Source organism: Thunnus thynnus, chromosome 9, assembly GCF_963924715.1.
Source record: "Thunnus thynnus chromosome 9, fThuThy2.1, whole genome shotgun sequence".
Classification (NCBI taxonomy): domain Eukaryota; kingdom Metazoa; phylum Chordata; class Actinopteri; order Scombriformes; family Scombridae; genus Thunnus; species Thunnus thynnus.
Genome location: NC_089525.1, coordinates 35064165 through 35090801, shown reverse-complemented (window position 1 = coordinate 35090801; position 26637 = coordinate 35064165). Strand labels below are relative to the sequence as shown.

At 38.5% G+C, this 26637-nt stretch overlaps 1 protein-coding gene and 1 long non-coding RNA gene across 5 annotated transcripts; one reads left to right on the top strand and one right to left on the bottom strand.

Annotated features, from left to right (window-relative positions):
* Positions 1-5134: 5134 nt before the first annotated feature.
* On the top strand, positions 5135-24820 carry LOC137188673 (NLR family CARD domain-containing protein 3-like). 4 transcript variants are annotated; one of them, XM_067598281.1, is made up of 13 exons: positions 5135-5201; positions 8338-8385; positions 8656-8751; positions 8849-9040; positions 9124-9243; positions 11360-11438; positions 11600-11828; positions 11966-13766; positions 13882-14055; positions 14459-14632; positions 15473-15646; positions 21897-21943; positions 22098-24820. In XM_067598281.1, the coding sequence occupies exons 3-13, from the start codon at positions 8669-8671 to the stop codon at positions 22706-22708; spliced, it is 3684 nt and encodes a 1227-aa protein (XP_067454382.1). In that variant the 5' UTR covers positions 5135-5201; positions 8338-8385; positions 8656-8668; the 3' UTR covers positions 22709-24820. The 4 variants fall into 4 exon arrangements, with proteins under 4 accessions (XP_067454382.1, XP_067454383.1, XP_067454381.1 ...); XM_067598280.1 differs by lacking the exon at positions 5135-5201 and having other exon boundaries at positions 8184-8385; XM_067598282.1 differs by lacking the exons at positions 5135-5201; positions 14459-14632 and having other exon boundaries at positions 8183-8385.
* Positions 15574-19995, bottom strand: LOC137188675 (uncharacterized). The gene is made up of 3 exons (XR_010929471.1): positions 18590-19995; positions 17999-18061; positions 15574-15730 (listed from the first exon to the last, which is right to left on the bottom strand). It is a non-coding gene; the product is annotated as an uncharacterized lncRNA (long non-coding RNA).
* Positions 24821-26637: the final 1817 nt, after the last annotated feature.

Here is a 26637-nt window from a genome sequence, read left to right as displayed (position 1 = left end):
GACTCCAATGTAAATATTGATACCTCAAATGTAGATATATAGACTGAAAAACAGAGATACAGTATGTTTAATCAGAACAAACTATGAAATATAAATAATTAGTCTTTTCTTAAACAAACTGGAGCAAAAGCTGCTGCTGTGTTTCCTGTTTAATATTTTAGTTGTTGTGTTTGGTCTGTTTTGGGGTCAAATAATCAGCCTGAAAACGACTAAATGAAGGAATTACAACTTCACACTGTTTGCCTGAAAACTCTGAAGTTTATCCTCAAAGGACAAAGTCGTATTCAGGAGGTCAAACGTCTAAATTTAGTGAATAAATCTTGAGATTGAGCAGCTGAATGAATCATTTTAGGGAACAGTTTTCCTCCTGACTCCTGCTGTATGAGACTCTGCAGGTTTTTGAAGGATAGAAATGAGGATTCAGGAGTTTTCTGGTTGTCAGAAACATTTGATAAAAACATGAAATGAATGAAACCGTCAACCCTGCCGGTGCCTTGCTCTGTCCATGAGCTGCAGCAGGGCGGGAGAGCTGAACGGTGTCGGAGCTGATGGATAATGTTGGACAGTAGAAAGTAAATAAAAGAAAACTGAGAGATGGAAAGTTTCAGTGAAGAGAGGACGGTGCAGCACTGAGCGGACGCTGTGATTGGCTGAGAGGTCACACCTGAGGACTTTCACATGTTTGACAAAGAGACATCGCTGTTGAAGCTGATTGGAGGAACAGACGGACGGATTGTGGATTCAACAGAGACTGAAACTGCTGAAAACTGATTCTTTGTGCCAACATGTAAAATATCTTTTTATTCTTTTAACGCCAAAAAAACTTCTGAACAGTTTTCAGTCTCATCAACCAGATGATGCACATATTGTATCATAAAATGGTAAAGTATGTTTATTTCTAATATACTAATTGCAAGAACAGAATGTTATCATGATTAGAATATAGAACTTACTGTATACAGTCAGTATTTAGTTTCAGACTCTGCAGTGTTTCCTGTGAGGCTTCCTGTAAATCTGCTTCTCTGCAGACTTTACTTGGAGTTTTAACCCACAATGTAAATGTGTTGTGATGTGAATGAGGTGAGAACAGTTCAATTCTCAACACAGAACACATGCACAGATCAGTGTTGCACTTATAAAACTTTTAGAACCTGAGATATCGTCTTTTTTGATTCCAAACACTCTTCTTCCTCATTAAACCTGGTTCCTACATTACCCACGATGCACCTGCACAGACTGTGATGTGTTATACTAGTAGCATGGAAGCAAATCATCGCCATAATCATTTGAATTATATCAGCAACTGAATAATAAATATTGACATTTAAATACCACTAAATATTTGACTTTGAAAACATTAAACATAAATCATCATGTTTCACTTTGTCAAATTCTCAATAGTCACTTTCAAACTTTATTTTCAGTATATATTTATTTTAAATCAATTCAGATCTAAAAATTCAAATCAAGTCACGTTAAAAAACATCAATCACATGATCAGGTCGGGAAAGCAAACGTCTGCTGTACATGAAGGTCATATAATAAATCTATTTTAAGGTCTGAGGAGCAAAAAAAATCTGAATTTAAGAAAATAAAAAATATTCAAAATAAAGTTTTTGAAAGTGACGATTGAGTGAAATTCAAACTATATAAATTCAGAAAGATTGTTTTCAAAGTCAAATATTTCGGTGCAGTAACTTCAGTGGTATTTAAATTTCAACATTTATTATTCAGTTGATGATATAATTAAAATGATTATGGTAATAATTTGCTTCCATAAAGCAGCAGCTGATGTATCCTGCAGCTGCTGCCTCAGCAGAGATGAAGAACTCCACACCTCAGATCCTTTTACTTCTCAAACTTATAGTCTTCAACCCCAACCCACGCGGTGACATCATCAGTGACGTCATCAAAAGGCTTTCTACTGGAAACACGCTGAGGTGGAAAGTTCTGCTCTTCTGTTTTATCAGTATAAAGTAAAAAACCTGCAGTTACAATAATGAAATATTTATAGTAGAGATCATAAAATCATGAAATAACATAAAAGTCTTTTAGAAAATTAAACATGAAACGTTTTCACTCGTATGAACAGATGTTACAAGAGATTTATCACCTGGAATAAAACAAAGTTTCTACTGGTTGTAATAAACTGAAATCACATTTGTGTTTCTGATGTTCATCAGTTATTCGTCTCTGATGAGACGAGGCTGATTTAGTGGAATATAACAGCTGCAGTACAGCTGTGCATCACTGCAGCAAGGTGAGACGTTCAACCACCAGAGGGCAGCAAAGACCAGAGTTTCAGGGGTTGATAAGTTATTCTTTAATGTTAAACATGTTTCTCTTCTGATGACGTGATTTGATTCAACAGAACATCAAACACTTTAGTTCATTAAAGTCTCCTCCACTCAAACATGTTGTTCTTCTTCTTGACTGTCATGTTGTTCTTCTTCTCTGTTTCTCTGAGCTCACCTTAAATCTCAGTTTAACACCTGCAGGATTGATGACGTCACAACCAGTTTGGAGCCAGTCGTGGTCCAGTATGTGACTTACACAAGTGTGATGTGGAAACTTGAAGCCTCCAGAGCACAAACACTGAGAATGGACTTTACAGTGAAGCAGTTCAACTCTGCAAACTAAACATATTTAAATATTTACACATTCTGGATGTTTAATGAAGGATGAGATGTCATTTGACGAATTTTTAACTAATAAATTAATCTTTTTTCATGGAAAACCGACATCAGACACACATTATTATTCCAAGCAGAGTATTTTTATATTCTTAAAACATGTGCGGAGGATCTTTAAAGTTCAGACAGTCTGTGACGACACAACTGACCTCAGTTAAAGTCCGTTTTGATTTTTTACATCGACTGTAAAACTTTTTTGGGTTTTTGTCAGAGCGACTCAAAAATGATGAGTTCTGATGGTGTTTATTGATCAGATTGATCGATTGGATTCATGTTCTACAGACACACTGTGAGATACATAATCAAAGTCTAAAAATACATCAAAGGAACTTTACAACATATCTGATATACTGTGCAAACTTTGTAAATGTGCATCACATAAGATAGATGATGTGGTTCAGTCAAACTGCTGATGTGAGAGTGGAAGAACAAACTGGTTTTAATGGTTTTAATGGTGACACGCTGTAAAGAGACAGTTTGATTTCTGATGGTGAATTAAAAGACTTTGTTGTCATTGTGTTGTAAATATAAATATGTTTAATAAGTGATTCTCTTCACAGCAACACTGTCTCTGTATTTGAACACTGGTGGAGTTTATTGATCCACAGAGAGCTGCTGAGGCTCAGTGACACCACTGGATCTGATTATTTCAAACATCTTCATTTCTTTTTAAAGCCTAAATGTTCCTGTTTTCATGTTTTAAAGTGTGAGTGAAGCAAACAGCTCCTCCTCTGACAGGATGTGATGCTGTGAGTGAACAGCAGGTGGCAGCAGACGCTCATGTTTCTGTTCCTCCAACACTTCAGTTTCACACAGTTTATATGTTCAGAGGTGGAAGAAATAAAATGCATCCTTTACTTTAGTAAAAGTAGTAAAACTACCATCAAATACTCCTTTACAAGTAAAAGTCCTGCATTCAACAACATACTGAAGCTCTGAGAAATAAAATGTAGTGAATCATGAAACAGTTGAGTGTTTCTCTCTGACATGTGGAGGAAAAGTAGAAGGTGTGTCCACCAGTCCTCCCATAACACAGTCTAACTGGTCCCAGTATGAATCTAACAGTGGACAGACTGGTTTGATGATGGTGTGTGTATATTCAGTATCTATATGTTGTACATTATTCTATAAAGCTGTTTCTCTCCTGATTGTTCTGGAAACTTTCATGTACATGAAGGATGATATTAAAATATATTTTGCTTCCATAATCTGCTTTTCTCTTGTTTGTCTCTTTGTGAGTCAAATCAGTTTTATTTATATCACCCAATATCACAAATTAGCCTCAGGAGGCTTTACAGTCTGTACAGCAACACAACATCCTGTCCTTAGACCCTCGAATAAGGAAAAACTCCCTAAAAACATTTAATGGGGAAAACAGGAAGAAACTTCAGGAAGAGCAACAGGACGGACAGACATACATTAGATGTTGTGTGAACAGAACAGAACCAGAAATACAAATTACAGAATACAGAATGGAACAGGATAACAAAATTATATTGGATTTATAATATATATATGAAGAATGTGATATACGAAGAGGATGAAGAGCAGCTTCCAGGTGCCACCAGAGCAGAATAGGACCTGAACCACGCGACCGTCATCACCATGGAGACGTGGCAGGAGGACAGACTACACATGCGCACAGAGGAGACTCACATCACACCATCACATACACGAGAGAAGAGACAAGAAAAGACATTATTCACACAGGAGAGAGAAGGATAAAAACTTCATTCAGAGAGAGAGACACGCGGTGAGGCTGAACTCCTGCAGGATGGAGAACCAGATCCAAAACCTCAAGAAATGGCAGCGACAGCAGGGAAGAAAAGCAGGTCCAGGATGGGTTCTGGTCCAGCTAGAGATGGTTTAGAGACGTGGTGAGAGGACAGGAGGAGAGAAGAGAGAGGAGCTCACAGCTTGGACGCTCATGAGTTTGTGGAACAAACAGAAGCTTAGAGAGATGCAATGTTTATCAGGACAGTTACAATAATCAATAATCTGATCAGCAGGATGACACTTAGTAAATTCACTGAGATAGAAACCGACCTGCCGCACAGTACAAGCTCATGAAGGACTCAATTAAAGGCAACTAATTGAAGGTTAAGGCACAAAGATGAGTTTTAAGTTTAGTGAGGACCAACCTGACTTTCACACACTTTCTTCTTCTGTCCTCATTTCTTCTTCGTGCTGTTTGAAGGTTCAGACACTTTCTGAAGAAAATTGACGTTTTCTCACTTTCACAGAAAAAGTAATTTTCATAAACTGTAAATGAGTTAAAATGTTTTAAAATAAGGAAATAACAGCAAACTACTCAGAACTCACATGATGGAACATTTAAAAACATCAGCACTAAATTATCTATAACTGTTGATATTTTTATGATGTAGAAACATTAAAAACAGCCTTTGATCTGTTGAAACCACATCCTGTCTCTGTGGTTATTTCCTGTTGAAGTTTACTTCCTCATTCTGTTCTCCTCGTGTTGCAGCTTATTTTCTCCGTCTAAAGGTATTTATTGTAACTTTATTCTGTTTGTATTGTGACAGTTTTCACTGTTTGACTCTTGAATGACTCTTTGTTCATCTTGTTAGTTTAGTTCCAGTAGAAACAGCAGAAATCTGTAGTTCAGAACTCTACTAACAGTCAACACAAATCAACACGGTGGAAGTTTTCCTCCATTTTAGTGTCACTGTTCAAAGTGTCCAATAACAGCTGACAGTACTGAGTCAGTGTTCACAGATCAATAACTTCCAACATTTGTCTTCTTTGTGGAGAAAAACAACAACCTGCTCTGTCTGTATTAGTGACAGCTACAAGTTCAAATAACTTTATTTGCTATTTACAAGAAGAAGAAACACAGAGAACACATGTGGGTCACATGCTGAGTAAAAATAGAGTTACAGTCCATAAAAAGTACAAACATAGAAGTAAAAACAGGTAAAAATATCTTAATCTACAACATACAGAGTGTGTGTGGCAGTGGTGGAGGAAGGGGTTAAATCTGTCCGGAGCTTTCAGACTCTGTGTGACGCTGATAGATGTGTAATGTAGCTCCTTTCTTCTGACTTTAATGAACAGCTGTGGCTGTCACACAGCAGCAGCATCCATACCTGTGTCTCCAGACTGGGAGACAGCGGTAACTTCATCAACTATTTAAACCTTCTGATGTGGCGTTGAGATCTTACGATAGAATTATTAACTTAAAGGCTTTTCTGTACAGAAAACAGGTGACCTGTTACACACAGATTCCAAGTTTATACAGTGAAATCATTGGGAGCAAAGCGGCCGTGCTCAGGATGAGTCCAGCACCATCAAAGCCCCCCCACCTTTACAGTCTCAGGTTGATGTTCTCACCAACGTCTCTCTAAACTGTCCTCTGACTGCAACCAGCGAAAGGCTAATCTGAGTCTCCTTCAGTTATTACAGTTCACTCACAGCAAGAAGCTCAGTGAGGCTCTGCACACTGTTCTGCCCTGAGTTTGGCTAGAAGACTAAATCTATGTGATGAGGATTTATACAGTCTGTCAATGTTTGACTTTAGCTGTTCCAGGTTCTTTATTGCAAAGGTCAGCGCTGTGCTGGGATCATATTTCTTTAAAGTCACTTCTGGTTAAAGATGAATTCAGAGTTGAGACTGTTTGTGAAGCAACTGAGATTTGAAATCTTCCTGCTGTGAGTTACATGTTTGTTCTTCCTACGTTTGGTTTCCTGGTTGAAGCTGCTGATTAATTTCACCTTCACTCATCAGCTTGATGAAAATGATTTTCAGCATCTAAAGGTAACGTAAGCAACAGGTTTCATCATGTTTGTGTCAGCGGGGGTTAAAATGATGTGACACCAGTAGAGATGGTGCTAGTAGTGATTTATTATGTTGCTTTGTTGAATACTGGTGGAAGGTTTGAAACCTCGTTAATCCTCTTTGACTCTAATTAGCTTTGCTAACAAGATGCTGTTTAGACAACAGAAACATCAGAGGAAACTCTGGAAAAGCTTCATTAGTCAAAATTCAGCCTGTTGACACACTAAGTGACCAGAAAAATAGAAACACCTGAATAATACAACAGTGATGCAATAAGTGTTAAGTTTTGTGGAGGTTCATTGGTTCTGTGGTTGTTGTTTTGGACTTAATCATTTTGAAAGATGTTTCCAATATTTAGTCGACCTCATTTTCATATATAGAGGAGAGAAACTTATTACAAACACCTGGACAATATAAGACAATCCAGTACAGTTGTTAAACAAGCCAGCAGCACTTGGACTATTGTCCTCACTAAGTGTTTAGTTACACAACACACTTCCAGTAAAGGTTGAAGAATAGTGACATCACAAACCTCACAAATGACCTTCAATCTACTTGTTTCAACAACTGTTGTATTTGACTGCAGTTGAGTTTCCTCCATCACTGGGTGTATTTCACAGCATCAGAGACAATAATGCAGGTCTTAATGAATGTTACCCCTGTGCCACACATTGTTCCATGTCTGCACTATTTTAACACTAATTCCAACAGTCAACCTTTCACTGTCTGTTGTTACTCTGAAAAATTACCTGCATATAACATGTAATATGTGCATCAATAATAATAAATTAGACTCAAATAAATACACAGTTGACACTGAGTGTTAAAGGCTCAATGTATGATGCTGCTGCTTTTCATAAATGAATGAAATAGATTATTAATAATTTGCTGTTTAGTTGTGCTTAATGTTGAGCAGTAAAAGTAAACCATGTTTTAATAGATGTTCTGCAGTGAATTTATTGTTCATCAAACAGTAAAATGTGCTGCAGTTATATTAGGAACACTGTCACTAGCTAGCAAGTCAACAACAGCTCACCAACCTGACAGATACACATTTTATCAGCTTTCAACACGTCACTAACTGCACTTAAACACAGTCATGTGATTATGTTCTGACAGTTTGACATCAAATGAACTCAAACGGTTTCAAACAGTCTTGAGTTTGTTTGTGTAAAACATTTTATTCATTGTCAGAGAAGTTTAGTGTCAGTATGAAGGGTCGCCCCATTCAGTCACCTTTAAACTGGTGCATGGTTTAATAACCAGTATCATGCTGGTAGTGAGGGAGACTTTGTTTCACAGGGGGTATGGTTAGTGATTAACAGCTAATAAAAAGTCATTAAATAATAAACTCTGAAATCTTTCTAAACTATATCACAGACAAACTGTTGAAAACATCTTTTCATTGATGATATTCAGTATTTTAACCAAGCTAAGAGCTGCAGCAATAGAAACTAAAGTTTATGTTGCTGCCAAACCTTCATTCAGTATCTTTATACTATATCAATATAAAATCAATGTCACATTATTGAGTCAGACAGTTTGTACTCTCTTATTCTGCCTGTTTTAATCTTTACTGTAGATGATGATGGTAATGTGCAACATCAATGTTCAATACTCCATAAATTTAACCATTAATCATGGAAATGTCTGTCCTTCAATCCTTACAATTTGTAAAAGTATAAATTCAAAGTAAATAAGTTAAAAGTGTCATTCAGTACAATCTCTAATTAAAACAGCAAGAAGTACAAATGACTCCATAGAAAACCAGAGTCCTCAGACTGATGATGAAGGACTGATGAAGGAGAATCAGCAGCAGTTTCTCTCTCTGTGTTTCCTCTGCAGGTGAAGCTACAAAGACTCTGTGACTGGATGTGGATCTGAATTCACCTGGTGAGTATTTTTATTTCTTCTGCCACACAGCTGACTCCACCAGCAGCTCATCTCCATTAAATGTGTTCTATAGTGGTAAATGAAAAGCCAACAGAGAACTGGAACCTTCTGAAAGTAAAACATTAAACATTAAACCTCAGTGGAAATGAAGAATAATGTCTTACTTTGCTGCCATCTGGTGGTTGAATCAAGAATGACGCCGTTGTAACTGCAGTGCTGGTGTGATGTGCAGCTTGTTGTAATGAATGAGCTTGTTGTGTTTGTGTGAAGGTGTTTCTCTGCTATGGATCAGTGTGAGGACAGAGAGGAGGGAGTCCCTCCCTCTAAAAGGCGAAGGAAACATGACAGCCAGACCAAAGCTCAGAGGTGAGATGAGGATCTCTAACTGTCCATCACTGTTCTCCACTCACATCACTCCACCATCATTATTCACACTCAGAGCTCTGTGTGTGTTGTGTTGAAGAACAAAGAAGCAGCACAGACCAGACTCTGCTGGAACCGGACCTGGACCTGGACCTGGACCTGGACCTGGACCTGGACTTGGACCTGGACCTGGACCTGGACCTGGACCTGGACCCAGCTGTGTTTCCATGAAGAGTGACTGGTCCATGGATAAAGATATACATTTTAAATCTGGACAACCTGCTGATGGAAGGTCAGAATGTAAAGCTGCAAAGACTGAACAGACTTTTCATTTCTATCCAACATGCACATTTATCAGAGCTGTTGTTGTTTCAGGATCCAGCAGCAGAGACCAGACTCTCCTGGACCTGAACCCAGCTGTCTGTCCTTAAAGAGCGACCGGTCGAAGGAACGTTTAATTCATTTTAAAGGAGGACGTCCATCTGCTGATCAGATGTAAGCTGTAACTGACAGTAAATGTCGGGTTATTCTAGAAAAGAACTGGTTTGTGTGACGTGTTGTCCGACCACATCAGTGAAAAGCCGGCCGTCATAGAGAGGGAGGAGACGTGATAATCATTTAAATATGGAGATAACAGATCACATGTTCAGACAGTCTCTCCTGGAAGACATTCATGGTGTTGCACTCAGTTGTTCATATGTGAAGTGACATAATATGATTTATTTATACATTACAGACATAAAAAACATGTTAAAGTGAAAACATTTATTTCCAACATGGTCCCAAGATGTTAAAAGACAAAACACAAGACATACAACATAAAACTGAATCACCACAAATTAAATAAAATAAACGCCCACATCAAAATACAAAGTACAACAAAGACGATTTGATGGCTGACGTAAAAATGGAATTGCAGATTTCATTATAAACCTGTGACCATGTTCCATAAATAAGTCCTGACCTGACTTCTATAAGCTCCTCTCATTTTTAACAGCTGGATGTGTAACAGGAGGCTGTTCCACAACACGGCAGCAGCTTAAAAAAAGGAACTTCTGGCTACATTATTCACTGGAGGGACTTTATATGAACACACACTGGCCCTGGTGTTATAGCCATGCTGAGTATGTTCCATTGTTATCTGTGAAGTATTGAGGAGCAAACTCATTGATAATGTTGAACATATGATGCAGCTTCTGTTGTTCTACTCTGAGCTGTACTGGCAGCAGTCCTACACTTCTGAATTCATCACCAACATGAGTTAAAGAGGATACATTTAATAAATACTGAATAATATTATTTTGCATCACCTGCAGTTTGTTCCTAAATGTAGATGTCAAACCACTGAACCAATCAGAACAGGCAGAATCAAACTGACGCTGTACCAATGAGGACATGAGAAGTTTCTTAACAGAAAAGTTAAAAAGAGCCTTAGTCTGTAAAACAGGAACTTAAGTTTGCTGCCACTCTTAGATAATATTTTATCAACAACAGATTCACGGGACAGTGACTGGTCCAATATTATTCCTAAGTATTAGACATAATATAATAAAATTTCAGTTCCATTACAAAAGATTTTCAGTGTATTTGTTCTTGACGTCTTTGTTCCAAACAGGATTGACTGGGTTTTACCCAAATGTATTGAAAGCTTGTTATCTATGAGCCACTCTCTCACACTTTCTGATAAATTACTAAGAGTTGTGAATTTCACTGACATCATTCCCAGATAGCAGTAATGTAGAATCATCAGCATACAGCAGCAGCTTGCATGTCACAGCAGCTGTCGTATCATTTATATACATAAGAAATAAGAGGCCTTAAAATAGAACCATGCAGCACCACACATGTAATATCCTGAGGTTCTGATAGAACCACTTCAACATCACAGACTTGAGTTCTTCCTGTCATGTAAGAAATAAACCATTTTACAGCAGTATGTCCAAACACCATGCACTGTAACTTTGACAACAGTACAGAATGATTCACTGTGTCAAAAGCTTTCTGCAAGTCAGCATAATTTCCTTCATCAAGGTTTTGACTAATAAAATCAAACAAATGAATAAGACAGGTGTCAGTAGAGTCTGCTGCTGTAAAACCAGACTGAAGCTCATACAACAAACTGTGTCTGAATAAATACTCCTCAACCTGCTCAAACACAAGACATTCAAAAACCTCAGACATGACTCCTGCCTACTTTCTCATTTACACACACTTGAATGTCATTTTCATACTGGGAGCTGCCCAGTTCAACCCGTCTGATACAAGCAGACACTGAACACTTCCACTGGAGCAGCTGGAGGGTGTAGCTGCCTTGCTTCAGGGCACTTCAGCGGTGTACAGTGAGGGAGGGAGAGCTGTATGGAGGGTTGTTGTTCAGAGCTGTTGGGACTAAACCAAACTGACTGATGAAGCAAAACACTGAGCTGAAAGCTACAAACAGACTGAGCTGTTGATTCTCAGTGGGATCAGCAGGACTAGTAAAGCTTTATCACTACAGGGAGTCATCTGATTCTCTGTTCACATCCAAATATCACTTGATGGACCTTTAGCTTGTGTTTGTCTCTGTGTGGACAGACATAATGTGAGCTCATTCTTCATGATTCCTCCACAGAGTGGACCAGGAGAGCTCAGAGGTTCCCAGTGGTCAATCTGCCCAGCAGCATCAAACACACCTGGACTCCATATTTATGGTCTGTACATGTACAACAACTAATTTTACATCTATTCTGTTCACAACCATCTCCATGCTGCACTTTGTAGACCAGTGGATTGGCAGTCTGTTCTACATGGATCTGATATTTGCTTCATGATTTCAGTTTGATTGTGTCATTCATATAGTATTCTGTTCCAGCTGCTGGAGGAGAACATCGTCATTTTTGTGAAGAACGAGCTGAAGAAGATGCAGAAGGTTCTGAGTTCAGATTACCCAGAATGCTTAGAGAGTCAGAGGGAGGGTGAGGAGGTGTTGGACAGTGAGGAGGAAGAGCAGAGGAGGAGCAGCAGAGAGGCATTTCAGAAGATCACACTGCACTTCCTGAGGAGAATGAAGCAGGAGGAGCTGGCTGACCGTCTGCAGAACAGTAAGAGGATTTATATAAAAATTTAACATGATGACTAAATGAGACATTAATGATGGAGGAAAATATTTTTATAGTCTTTTGAAATATTTACTAATACTAATTTATTCATTGATTCTGTTTCCTGTTTGTTCATACAGAATCTCCTGATATGTTTAATCATAAACTCAAGTCTAACTTGAAGAAGAAGTTCCAGTGTGTGTTTGAGGGGATTGCTAAAGCAGGAAACCCAACCCTTCTGAATCAGATCTACACAGAGCTCTACATCACAGAGGGAGGGACTGCAGATGTCAATGATGAACATGAGGTCATACAGATTGAAACAACATCCAGGAAAACAGACAGACCAGAAACAACCATTAGACAAGAAGACATCTTTAAAGCCTTACCTGGGAGAGATGAACCAATCAGAACAGTGATGACAAAGGGAGTGGCTGGCATTGGGAAAACAGTCTTAACACAGAAATTCACTCTGGACTGGGCTGAAGACAAAGCCAACCAGGACATACACTTCACATTTCCATTCACTTTCAGAGAGCTGAATGTGCTGAAAGAGAAAAAGTACAGCTTGGTGGAACTTGTTCATCACTTCTTTACTGAAACCAAAGAAGCAGGAATCTGCAGGTTTGAAGAGTTCCAGGTTGTGTTCATCTTTGATGGTCTGGATGAGTGTCGACTTCCGCTGGACTTCCACAACAATGAGATCCTGACTGATGTCACAGTGTCCACCTCAGTAGATGTGCTGCTGACAAACCTCATCAGGGGGAAACTGCTTCCCTCTGCTCGCCTCTGGATAACCACACGGCCTGCAGCAGCCAATCAGATCCCTCCTGAGTGTGTTGGCATGGTGACAGAGGTCAGAGGGTTCACTGACCCACAGAAGGAGGAGTACTTCAGGAAGAAATTCAGAGATGAGGAGAGGGCCAGCAGCATTGTCTCCTACATCAAGAGATCACGAAGCCTCCACATCATGTGCCACATGCCAGTCTTCTGCTGGATCACTGCTACAGTTCTGGAGGATGTGTTGAAAAGCATAGGGGGAGGAGAGCTACCCAAGACCCTGACTGAGATGTACATCCACTTCCTGGTGGTTCAGTCCAAACTGAAGAAGGTCAAGTACGATGGAGGACGTGAGACAGATCCACAGTGGAGTCCAAAGAGCAGGGAGATGATTGAGTCTCTGGGAAAACTGGCTTTTGAGCAGCTGCAGAAAGGCAACCTGATCTTCTATGAATCAGACCTGACAGATTGTGGCATTGATATCAAAGCAGCCTCAGTGTACTCAGGAATGTTCACACAGATCTTTAAAGAGGAGAGAGGGCTGTACCAGGACAAGGTGTTCTGCTTCATCCATCTGAGTGTTCAGGAGTTTCTGGCTGCTCTTCATGTCCATCTGACATTCATCAACTCTGGAGTCAATCTGCTGGCAGAAGCACAAACAACATCCCAGAAGTCTGAAACAAGAAAAGACAAATCTGCAGAGACACACTTCTACCAGAGTGCTGTGGACGAGGCCTTGCAGAGTCCAAATGGACACCTGGACTTGTTCCTCCGCTTCCTCCTGGGTTTTTCATTGCAGAACAATCAGAATATCCTCCAAGGTCTGCTGAAACAGACAGGAAGTAACTCACAGACCAATCAGGAAACAGTCGAGTACATCAAGATGAAGATCAGTGAGGATCTGTCTGCAGAGAGAAGCATCAATCTGTTCCACTGTCTGAATGAACTGAATGATCGTTCTCCAGTGGAGGAGATCCAACAGTATCTGAGTTCAGGAAGTCTCTCCACAGATAAACTGTCTCCTGCTCAGTGGTCAGCTCTGGTCTTCATCTTACTGTCATCAGAAAAAGATCTGGATGTGTTTGACCTGAGGAAATACACTGCTTCAGAGGATGCTCTTCTGAGGCTGATGCCAGTGGTGAAAGCCTCCAACAAAGCTCTGTAAGTACACAGACAGTTATTTATTGATTCATTTATTGAAAAGATATTCAAAGAGGAGAGAAATATAAATGTTTCATTAAATATTTTTTCCAATTGTTTATTGTTGTCTCTTCAGACTGAGTGGCTGTAACCTTTCAGAGAGAGGCTGTGCAGCTCTGTCCTCAGTTCTCAGCTCCCAGTCCTGTAGTCTGAGAGAGTTGGACTTGAGTAACAACAACTTTCAGGATTCAGGAGTGAAGCTACTATCTGCTGGATTGGCGAGTCCACACTGTACACTGGAAACTCTCAGGTCAGATCATGTTTGTCTCAACTGATAACTATAAATACCATACAGTTTATTCAACGTCTCTCATGTCAGTATTTCTGAATCTCCTCTTCATCAAGATTTTAAATATTACTGTGTAGAAAATCTGACATATGTTTCTCTACTTCAGCTTCATGTACTGTCCAGCACAAACAAAACATCTTTGATTAACATGAAGAAGCTTGTCATGTTTTGATACCATGTGATTTATGTTACTGAATTACTTTTTATCCTGATTAATTGATTATTAACTGTCACATCTCTGGCTGGTTTAAAACAGATCACCAAAGATCATAGCCAGTTCTTTGAAGAGATTACATATCATCAGAGTTTAGACCTATTTCAACACAAATGTTATTTGTCTTCTTGTTTATTATTGTCTCTTCAGACTGACTGACTGTAACCTCTCAGAGAGAAGCTGTGCAGCTCTGTCCTCAGTTCTCAGCTCCCAGTCCTGTAGTCTGAGAGAGCTTGAGTTGAGTAACAACAACTTTCAGGATTCAGGAGTGAAGCTACTGTCTGCCGGACTGGAGAGTCCACACTGTACACTGAAAACTCTCAGGTCAGGATTTAACTGTTCAACTGATCACCATTTAAACTGTAATGTATATGAGGAGATAAAAACCTGGGCTTTTCTCTATTCAAGTTATTTTCAGACCAGTTATGTGTTTATAGTTTGTGAATAACTTTCTTTTTATATATTTTTATTAGTTTTGTTCTGTCTCTGCTGTTGGAACCTGAAATACCAGAGAGGAGTTTTAAGATCCAAAAACTGAATGAAGAACTGTGTAACTGGCCTAAAGTAAAACACATAGAGACAGTTATTCAGTGAGCAGACTTTTAATAGTTATAGTTTCTTTTAATTTCAGAACATTATCTGTGCTGGAATGATAGTGATTTTTACTCACCATGGTGATATAACAGTGCATCCTAGCTGTGGTTAACCACCAATTAATTCATGTTTTGTTTCAAACAAACTTAAAACTCTGGATGATTCCTGAAACCGAATAGAGTCAGAAATATTTCCTTACTGTTTTTCCACAACATTCAGTCCTTATATGCCATATTAGTTGGGATTGTCCTGTATTCAACTGTGAGCATCTGTCACCTGCAGCTCTTCATCTAGTCAGCTCACTGTGGTTGTTTCTTCTTTCACTATTCTTTTATTTAGACCTATTTTTATGCAGTGACAAGGTAGCAGTCCCTAACATCATGTTCACTAAGGTTACAGGAAGCTGGAACAACTTCACAATAAAAGTGTTACAGTGGTTAGCCATTTGAATCGAAAAGTAGTGACTGAAAGTGTTAAGTTTAACTCTAAAGATCACAGAAACACATTGGTGATGACAGTAATAAACACATGATCTCAGATCATGTGACGTGTGTCATTTTGTGTCTGCAGTCTGTCAGGATGTCTGATCACAGAGGAAGGCTGTGCTTCTCTGGTCTCAGCTCTGAGCTCCAACCCCTCCCATCTGACAGAGCTTGACTTGAGGTACAATCATCCAGGAGCTTCAGGAGAGAAGCTGCTGTTTGCTGGACTGGAGGATCCACACTGGAGACTGGACACTCTCAGGTATGGACAGACAGGTGGACAGGTTTGTTAGTGTGAATCAGTTTAAACAGTCCTGGCATCTGTCCAGACTACAAACTGCTGAGTCTGAAAAGAAAGAGGGAAATGCTTTAGATTACAGCCCCCAACGTACAGTGTAATTACTCCATAGCTGTGTAATCTTTTGTACTAACGATGTACCAGTACAGTAGCTACCAATATATATTTATCACTGGTGGCTGGTGACTCAAAAAATGCAGAGGACAGGAGGAAAATCAACATGGAATCTTACAACAAACTGCATCATACTATATCATTGCCCCCCACCCAATGAAATCAGAGGGGTGGGGGGCAATTTTATATGGCAATAAAACAATTTGCTTTCAAAAAGAAAAACCCCTGAGTTGTGAAAAGGATGCTTCTTTAAAGACATTTAGCATATACATATTGTTTCTAAACAAAGAAGTGCTCATTTTAGCCATGGAGTGGTTCTGAATGTGTCATTTTACCCACAAAGTGAAATTCAAATTTATAGTATTGTTCTATTGTGACAAGAGATTTATGTTCTCATCAAAAACAGACAACATATCACATGATTTACACGTGTTTCCTGTGTATTTTCTGAGTATACAGAAATATATAAAGTACCACAAAGCTTATAATGTGATGCAGGAACAGATCAGTGCTGAATACTAGAGAGAATGAACACTAAAAACATTCACAGATCTAAAAGTGTAGGTTCACATCAGAAATTATTAATGCATGTATCAAATACATGACTTACACACTCTTATTTATATGCAGGACATACAAAACATAATCTACAAAGCTGACATGTCAACACTTGTTATTCTAGTTACTTTAAGCTTATTACTCAATATACGACTCAGCTTAAAAATCAACTGAAGAAATTTTCATAAGCAAGCAGCCACACCTCCTGCACACTCATTCACTAATCACACAACATCAACAGGTGACTGAACATTCACTCAATTAAAGACAGGATCAATTCCAAATGAATTAGTGAGTCTAGACAGCTCACTGTAACTTCAACAAGCAAACTACCTACAGCACATTATATGATCTCTGCTGCATTCTTGTTGTTCTTGAATTACCGGGTACCTATTCTATTATTACAGAGTGTGTGCGACGTACTGAGCAATAATCTGGAAATTTGGGAAGAATTTAGAGAGAATTAATACTCGTTATTATTTAACTACTAGGTACCTGTTATGTTATTACAGGGTACAGTATGACCATAAAACTGAACAAAAATCTGGACATTCAGGGAAGATGGAGTGATGACTTCTTCAGCACTTAATAAATCTGATGTGATTTTATTTCAAAATGACCTTATTACCAATAAAACAGCCAAAACACATTGCTCCTTTTTCATTTTGGGATACTTAAAATAACTACAGGGTGAATTTGTGGGTTTACTTCAGAACAAAGGTCCAGGGGATAGTGTATTTTCATGGATGCTGTCATTCACCTCACCAGCAAACTTCATCACTTGACGCTCGTTTATGGCATCTTGGCTCCGCCTACCATTGGCGGACAGAATTCACCCACCAAAGATGTCACTCACTTGTGTGTAAACACATGTTGAAGTCATTAAAATGTTGAAAGTTTTCTCCCTGGCAGTTGTTTTCGTCCAGCATTTGGAGTCCTCAAGGTGCAAGCTTATCCTTTCTTCAGCTCTGTGCATGGTCTCCTTTCATCCCACGAAATAAATATATAACTACAGCTAATATAAATATAGCTAAAGATAAAACATGAGGTATGAATCAGAACGCATATGTATGGTTCATATACTCTTCTGATTGCAAACTGTGTAGTTAATTTAGTTTGTTCTGCCATGTTCTGAGGCAAGTAAAGCTGTTTTCATATTGTCCTCTGTAGTTACAGAGTAAGTTATGTTGGTTGTTCCCCCCTTGTTACATTTAGTTACAGGGTAATTACAGGGTGTGCAGGCTGTCATCTAAAGCACTGATAGTTCCCCCCTTGTTACATGTAATAACAGGGTAAGTACAGGGTATGCAGCAGGGCCGGACTGGGAAAATCATTCAGGCTGGGAAATAAAGCGTGAAATATAGCCCCAGTCAAGTCACTTTTTAAGTGGGGGGTCTGAGGGTCCCCACTAGGAAAATATTAGTTACAAAGACTTGATTTCCTGCATTCTGGTGAATTTTAGTGCATGTGAATAACAAACTAATGAGCCAACAACTGGTTAGTACAATGTATTGTTATGAACCTCAAATAGAACCAAAGGTGCATATCATACGACAGAAGGACTAATTTTTAACCAATATTTATTAAATAATAAATAACTAAATAAACAACCAATATACTAACAAAATAGAAAATGTCTTGTACCTGCAGGTTGCTCTGAAGTAGTGGGCTTCTGTACTACTGTGGCACCAATGCTTCTCTCTCCACCTTCAAAAAGAAAAAAAAGCAAGAGCACAGCACAGCATATCTTTTAATGTACCAATATAATACAGTTAACAACTCTCTCTCCACCTATTCAAAGAACAGAGCAAGAGCACAATACCCTCCTCAGTTTACTGATAGACACTAACAGTTACCCATCAATGGTTAAAATAGCCCTTTAACCAACACAAACATTGAATAACACAGATCTTTAAGTTTAAACAAATTACAGTAGCCTGAATAGTGACAGAAGACGTTGTGTTGTCTTAGTAATTTCAAATTATGAGCTCAAAGCATGAACTCACTGACTGAAATTTTCACCATAATGCATTAATATTCAAATAATATTGACCACATTAACTTGACTAGATATGCCAATTATGCCATCAATGTTTTTGAGGAAATTAGAAAGGGAACTACCACTTTTATTGCTGATTGTCCAGTTTGTTTGCTGTTTTAACATTAACAAGGGACGATGACACATCGGTAACATTAGCTACATTAGCTAGCTAGCACGTTTATTTACTGACTAACCTGGCGGCATTTAACGGCATCTCCTGCAAGTGCTTTTCTTTTTTTCTCCCTCTTTGCTCCACCCTTCCTCTTTTTTCCACCATCCATCTTGCTGCTCAGTCATTTAGCCTTTAAATGCACCTGCTGCCAACTACTCTCTCTCTCTCTCTCTATCTGTCTATCTATCTATCTATCTATCTATCTATCTATCTATCTATCTATCTATCTATCTATTTCTCTCTGTCTCTGTCTCTCAATTCAATTAAATTGGTTTTATTGGCGTGGCTGTATACAATACAACGTTACCACTGGCGACTGGTCATTGGGGCACAGCCAGAAAGAACTGCGCAAACAAGTGATGTTATCAATTTTCAAATTTTTATCTGCTATAATTTATTATCTATGATTATAGCATATTCATAAATTGCATTATATAATATATGTTAGGATTTTAGTTCATTTTTAATTGTTCCCTGCATTGCTGCCTCAGACTGCGTTTTCCTGATTTCGTGTCCGCAGCGGGCCTAGTGGCTGGTGTGAATGTGGGGCTAGCCCCTCTCTCACAATGTAATGTGTCTTGTATGTGGGAAAATATGAATACGCATGCTCAGAGTGTTACAGTGTATTCAATGTAGATCACATGAAATTGATGACCAGTGGGGCAGACAGCCTGTAGCCCCACTAAAACGTCATTTCATATTTCACAGTTGATTGGCTCGCTGTCTGACAGATAGCCAATCAGATAGCTCTCTGTCAGACAGATAGCCAATCAACTGTGAGATATTTCAAATGACGTTGCAGTGCGGCTACAGCGCGAGCTTGGAATTTACAGTCGGCCAAAAAGAGGGGAGACTTTCTCAGCTAACGCCAGCTAACTTAAAATAAAAAATAAAGTGGATTTCATACTCGAGCACAGGGTCTAAACTCTTTATTTGGAGGAGAAACTGGAATTAAAGCGCCTCGGAGCCCACCAGCCACGGAATACTGTCATCACTCAAACTGCTGGTAAAATTAACCGCGGGTTTAACGTGGTGAAGTTTGCCGGGAGGTTGACCAATGAGATTGCTTGGTCGGAACTACGTGTTGTGTAATTTAGATTTGTGACAGTGGTGACGTCACTTGTGTAATTTCTCTTTCACTCAGTTCATTTCAGTTCAGTGAGGCTTTATTGGCATGAGCATATTAAAGTACAGTGTTGCCAAAGCACATTGTACAAAGTAGTACAAACAGGGGCAGGTACAGGTTTTAACATCCAAACAGTAAAACATTATGTTAACTTTACAGTTTGAAAACAACAATAATGTCAACAATGTTTTGTAATGCAAATTACATAAATAAATACACAAAAGAAAGAAAACTGAACTAAACTGATGGATATCAGCAATAGTGATAATAATAATAATCATAATAATGGTTTTGATATTAAAAAATATATATATATACACACATAAATATGTGTCTGTGTGTGTGTATGTATATGTGTGTGTGTATATGTATATGTGTGTACGTGTGTATGTGTGTACGTGTGTGTGTGTGTGTGTGTGTGTGTGTGTGTGTGTGTGTGTTTAGAGTGTGTGTATATGTGTGTGTGTGTGTGTGTGTGTGTGTGTGTGAATATATGTGTGTGTATGTGTGTGTATGTGTGTGTTTAGAGTGTGTGTGTGTGTGTGTGTGTGTATGTGTGTGTGTGTTTAGAGTGTGTGTGTATGTGTGTCTGTGTGGAAATGATGATGATAATAATAATAATAATCCTACTTAAGTAAAAGTAAATAAGTAATTACTTTTAAATGTACTTGAAATATTAAAAGTAAAAGTACTCACACAATGGGTTGTCTCTTAATGTCCAGGCCTGTATTTCAATAAAAACCATAGTATGGGGCTGCGTTACCCTGTTAGGTAACATATAATCTACAGAATTATCAATTAGAGCGTGAAATGTATCACAGAGGGTAAGCATAAGTACGCTAACCTTTACAATAAACAGAAGTTGTTGCTGGTAAGTATTACTAATGGCATCTGCAGAGGTATAAGAATTACTAGTAGTAACATCTGTATTTTCTAATATCATTAGGCAGAACCAATAAAGAAGACGGTTATATCTTCAAATCTGGTTAAATTCTGGTGTTATATACTCCGATACAGACAGTAGATGGCGGTGTGGCTTTCAGTCTGTCTGGAAAACCAACGAAGGAGAGGAGTGATGTTTAACGTTGTGGGCTCAGACTGACCACAACTTTCTCTGCTAAAGAGCTCAGAAGAAAATACACAGCAGTGTTTCACATGAACTGACTGGACAGTGCTGGTCTGTAAACTCACAGCCCCCCCACCAACACTCTTGGAACCGATCCATATTAAACGTGAACCTTGTAATCGTGACCGCTACACGGCTAATGTAAAACAAAGAGCTTATGCCTGCGGTAAATTACGTTCACTAAAGTGTTTGTTTTTACCACCGACAGGTTCAGATTGTTGTTATAAGTGTGTGACGACATTATGAAGGATTCATATAGAGACAGAGCTGCTGTTAAAGGGTCAGATCGTTTCTGTTAAACCAGAGAAAGTTTAACCAGACTCCACTGAACATGTTCAATTATCTGCAAAGACAAGACTAATTTGACCTGCACTATCTAGGCAATGTGCAAGTGCAAACTTGTCCATTAATACTAATTTCACAACCTAGAAAAGCTAGACCCTATATTACATTGTAAATGAAGTCCAGCTAGCATGTGTGACAAGCTAACCTAACTTACCACCTTACCTTCCCATGGAAGTTAGCTAAATAATGAAAGCACCGTTGTCTTTTCTGGCGACTGCTGTATATTAACATGTACTTCGCTAGATTAGAGCATTCATAACATGATGTCAGTGAACTAAACTAATATAACCTTGGCTAACATGTATAAGCCCAAGAAAATAACTTAGCATAGCAAGAGCTCTGCTCACCTCAATGTGTTTCTTTAGATTTGAAGGTGAATTTTTGAAAGCCAGTAGTTGTTTTCTTTGAGGCAGACAGTTGATTCCTGGAGCTTATATATTTAAACATTTCCTTCAAATAGGGCCAAGGGTGGCTGGACTCAGGGGGCTCAGTCTCTGGGTCCATATTGAATGTTCAAATCACAACTGCTGCTTCCAAATGCGCGCTCTGCTGTCATTGGAGGCCGGGATAGTTGTTTTTTTTAAATAGATGCACAATGTTTCCAAAGTCAACGAGTAATCGTGTTAAATAATCGTGATTATGGTTTTTGCCATAATGGAGCAGCAGTAATATCATGTCCATGTTTGCATGCTGAAAGAGAACGTGCTGCTCTGACCCCCCTCCTCCTTTCAGACTGCAGCCTGCTGGAGTCCGATACTTGACACCAGGTCTGAGGAAGTGTAAGTGTGTTTTTCATTTCATTCATCAAAACAAAGCAAACTTCAAACTGTGACATCACTCATTCACATCCTACTGAGGATGAAGATGATGTCATCATCAAACAGATGATCGATCAATAACTGCAGCTGTATTGTGTCTCGTTCTCTCCATCAGATTTCTGTCAACTCACACTGGATCCAAACACAGCACACAGAAAACTCAAACTGTCTGACAACAACAGGAAGGTGACACATGTGAAGGAGGTTCAGTCATATCCTGATCATCCAGACAGATTTGATTACTGGGTTCAGCTGCTGTGTAGAAATGATCTGACTGGTCGCTGTTACTGGGAGGTCGAGTGGAGAGGAACAGTTACTATATCAGTGACTTACAGAGGAATCAGAAGGAAAGGAAACAGTAAAGACTGTTTGTTTGGATGGAATGATCAGTCCTGGAATCTGCACTGCTCTGATGATGATGGTTACTATGTCTGGCACAATAAGAGACAAACATCCATCTCCTCCTCCTCCTCCTCCTCCTCCTCCTCCTCCTCCTCCTCTGTCTCTGGCAGAGTAGCAGTGTATGTGGACTGTCCTGCTGGCACTCTGTCCTTCCACAGAGTCTCCTCTGACACACTGATCCACCTCCACACCTTCAACACCACATTCACTCAGCCTCTGTATGCTGGGTTTGGGCTCTTTTCTCGTTCCTCAGTGTCTCTGTGTGGTCTGGAGGAGGAAGAGTCTCCTCCTGTTAGAGAAACTTTCTCACTGCTGACCAGATAGTTCAGTCTGTACAGGATCACACACAGCTGATGGTATTTAGTACCAACATGATCTCTCACTGCTTGTAAATGTAAACATGGTTTCCACATGATTGACAGTTTGTTTGTAAAATGAATCAAATGATAAACTGAGTCCAGTTGTTGTTGTTTTCTGTTGTTAGTGTATTAGAAAGGCTTGAACTGTAATGGGATAATGGGAATGGGATCTTCACAATGTTTAGTTGTAGTTCTTCTAGTAGTTTCATAGTAACTGTGTTACCTGATTCCTTCACTTATTTAGAGATCACATGACAAATGATGGTCAGAACAACAGGCCTCCTATTGGCTGGTTAAATGAACACCTCTAATGGTGAAGGCTGAGGCTCAGCAGCTGGAGTGTGGCTGCTCTTATGCTGCGTTCATATCATATTGGAATGATGCTAATTATGAGATTCTGACTTGTAAATAGAATTCAGGTCAACATTCAAGTGGTAATTATGAAGTGGAAAAGCTGAAAGCTCTGATATTTACTGGATATGCTGGATTATTGTCAATAACAGTATTTTTGAGCCTCATTCCACCAACTTTGTAATCATGCAGCCGTCTTGATTTGTTGTGTGACATGAACGCTGGCGAGTTGTAAACATGGGAATCTTTCCCGCCTCTACCATCCATCCCATATGATGTGAACACAGCATTAGAGATGAGAAGTCCAGGAGCTGTTGTGTGTTTCTGACATTCCTGTGTAGAGAATAAAGTTCATGATGATCAGTAGCTGATGTTAGTTTTCTCCATTTATTTTTGTGTGTGTGCATGTTAATTCATATCTAATTTCATATAGTAGATTGAAGGTATTTGACAGTTTCAGGACTGTTTAAAGTGTCAGTTTAATGTGTTTAGCTCACATTCAGTCTGACAGCTGTTGTTCATTGACTGTTTCTAAATAAGTTGTGCATCATCAGCACTCAGCTGTCATGTGTGATTAAATCCAGCAGGTGTCACTGTTTATTCCTTTGGTTAATTCATCTGGATTTGTTGAAAATAGTTTGTATTGAAAGGAGGTTTTATGTTTTTGGTTTCAGTTTCTGTGTAAATATTCATTTAAATATTCACTATAAATTGATTCCAGTTTGGTATTATTATTATCATCATAGCCGTTATTGTTATTTTGTATTATTTTGTATAATTGCAAGTCACTTTTGTATTTCCTCTATTTTTTCTATAGATAAACACAAATCCTCATCATCAGCTTTATGATCCAAGATGTTAATAAAGTCTATCTGCAAATACTTTTTACTATCTACTATGTTTCTATTTAATTCTATTAATTTACTATTTAAATATCTTATAAATGGATTTTGTATTTCTCCACCATGATTAATTCCTGGCAGTGTGGAGGACATTTAGAAACATTTAGTCCTTCATGTTTAATAAAATGTATAAAATATAGAATATAATTGGATAATTACATGAATAAAATCTAAATAATGATACATATTATTTATGTTGTTGTATTCTGGGTATTTCTAAAATCCTGGCTACAGCCCTGAATATATACACCAAAATAATGTATTACAAACAAACAATGGAGAAAAATGAACACGTAACCATGGAAACAATCCAAAAGAAGAATCCAGTTGGATGCATGGACAGGTGTTTGCTCCTGAGAGAGACAGTCACAATATATTCAGTTTAAAATGTGTAAAAGAAGAGTAAGATCTGTTGAGAAATGTGTTGAGCGGATCACAGACATCTGAGTGTGCAGCTTGTTCTGCTCTGTGATATTTACTGACAAAGATCTCAAACATTGCTCAGTGAATTAATGGAGCATCATGCTGCTGTCAGGGTGGATGTTCTCTCTCTGTTTGGGTCTGTTCAGGTCCAACACAGTCTGGATCAGGTCTAATTATCCTCAGCTCTGTTTCACATCAGGACTCTTTATTTTTAACATTCATTGATGCATGTTGGCTTCAGGAAGGTTCTCCATGGGTCAGTCTCAGACCTCCAGACTGATAAATGTTTTCCATCCTTACAAGAAGAAAAAACAGCAGAAAACACTGAAAACTGTTTTTACATGAAAAGAATCAAATGTAAAGATTTGGAATATATTTGCACAAAGAATCATTTTCCAGCATCTTCAGTCTGTTCTGTTCTATATAAATTATTAGTCACCTGCTGCCACTCAGAGTTAAACTGACTTGTAATTGACATGAAACACAGCTGTAAATTCCTCCACATGTGCATCACAAGGCCATCTAGTGGACTGATAGTAGAACAACAGCAGCTGATTGCAGCTTTCATGGAAATCAAATGAATTGAACAGACAGACAAACATCCTGATATTAAAATACAAAAAGAGACAGACAAACACTGTGAAGGTATTTCAACAATATTTCCAACATCTGGAGGCTGACAAACATTCTGTCTGACACACAGTCATTCTTCATCCTCCCACCAGATGGAGCCAAACTCAACTAACTTTCACATCCTACACATAGTGTCTGGAAGAACATTGTTCTGATCATTTCTGTCTGGATTGATATGGATATTAGCAGCATTAATATCAATGCACACACATGAACTTTAAAGAAACTTGTTTCAGTTTTACTGGATGAAACAGTTTGTGACAGAGAACAGAGCTGCTTGTCTTCATACAGTGAAGTTGGTTTGAATCAAAGATAAACAGCATGTTCTCTCACATCAAAAGGATTATGTGCTATGAAATAAAAGATCAATCCACAATAATTACAACTATCAGCTTCATTTGTTTGACAAACATTTCATCAACAAAATGTCATTTTCACAACCTGTAATTTCAGAACACTTGATGAACTTTTGTTGATTTATGTTGATTTGATTCAACAGAACCGTTTTGCTTCAAAACATCAAACACTTGAGTTCATTAAAGTCTCCTCCACTCAAACATGTTGTTCTTCTTCTTGACTGTCATGTTGTTCTTCTTCTCTGTTTCTCTGAGCTCACCTTAAATCTCAGTTTAACACCTGCAGGATTGATGACATCACAACCAGTTTGGAGCCAATCGTGGTCCAGTATGCGACTTACACAAAAGTGTGATGTGGAAACTTGAAGCCTCCGGAGCACAAACACTGAGAATGGACTTTACAGTGAAGCAGTTCAACTCTGCAAACTAAACATATTTAAATATTTACACATTCTGGATGTTTAATGAAGGATGAGATGTCATTTGAAGAATTTTTAACTAATAAATTAATCTTTTTTCATGGAAAACCGACATCAGACACACATTATTATTCCAAGCAGAGTATTTTTATATTCTTAAAACATGTGCGGAGGATCTTTAAAGTTCAGACAGTCTGTGACGACACAACTGACCTCAGTTAAAGTCCGTTTTGATTTTTTACATCGACTGTAAAACTTTTTTAGGTTTTTGTCAGAGCGACTCAAAGATGATGAGTTCTGATGGTGTTTATTGATCAGATTGATCGATTGGATTCATGTTCTACAGACACACTGTGAGATACATAATCAAAGTCTAAAAATACATCAAAGGAACTTTACAACATATCTGATATACTGTGCAAACTTTGTAAATGTGCATCACATAAGATAGATGATGTGGTTCAGTCAAACTGCTGATGTGAGAGTGGAAGAACAAACTGGTTTTAATGGTTTTAATGGTGACACGCTGTAAAGAGACAGTTTGATTTCTGATGGTGAATTAAAAGACTTTGTTGTCATTGTGTTGTAAATATAAATATGTTTAATAAGTGATTCTCTTCACAGCAACACTGTCTCTGTATTTGAACACTGGTGGAGTTTATTGATCCACAGAGAGCTGCTGAGGCTCAGTGACACCACTGGATCTGATTATTTCAAACATCTTCATTTCTTTTTAAAGCCTAAATGTTCCTGTTTTCATGTTTTAAAGTGTGAGTGAAGCAAACAGCTCCTCCTCTGACAGGATGTGAT

Excerpts from the sequence above, each read along its gene's own strand:
- LOC137188673 (XM_067598281.1), top strand. The coding sequence starts at position 8,669 with ATGGATCAGTGTGAGGACAGAGAGGAGGGAGTCCCTCCCTCTAAAAGG. Across the intron at positions 11,829-11,965 it reads GGCTGACCGTCTGCAGAACA|AATCTCCTGATATGTTTAAT; the intron begins GTAAGAGGATTT and ends TTGTTCATACAG. Across the intron at positions 13,767-13,881 it reads AAAGCCTCCAACAAAGCTCT|ACTGAGTGGCTGTAACCTTT; the intron begins GTAAGTACACAG and ends TTGTCTCTTCAG.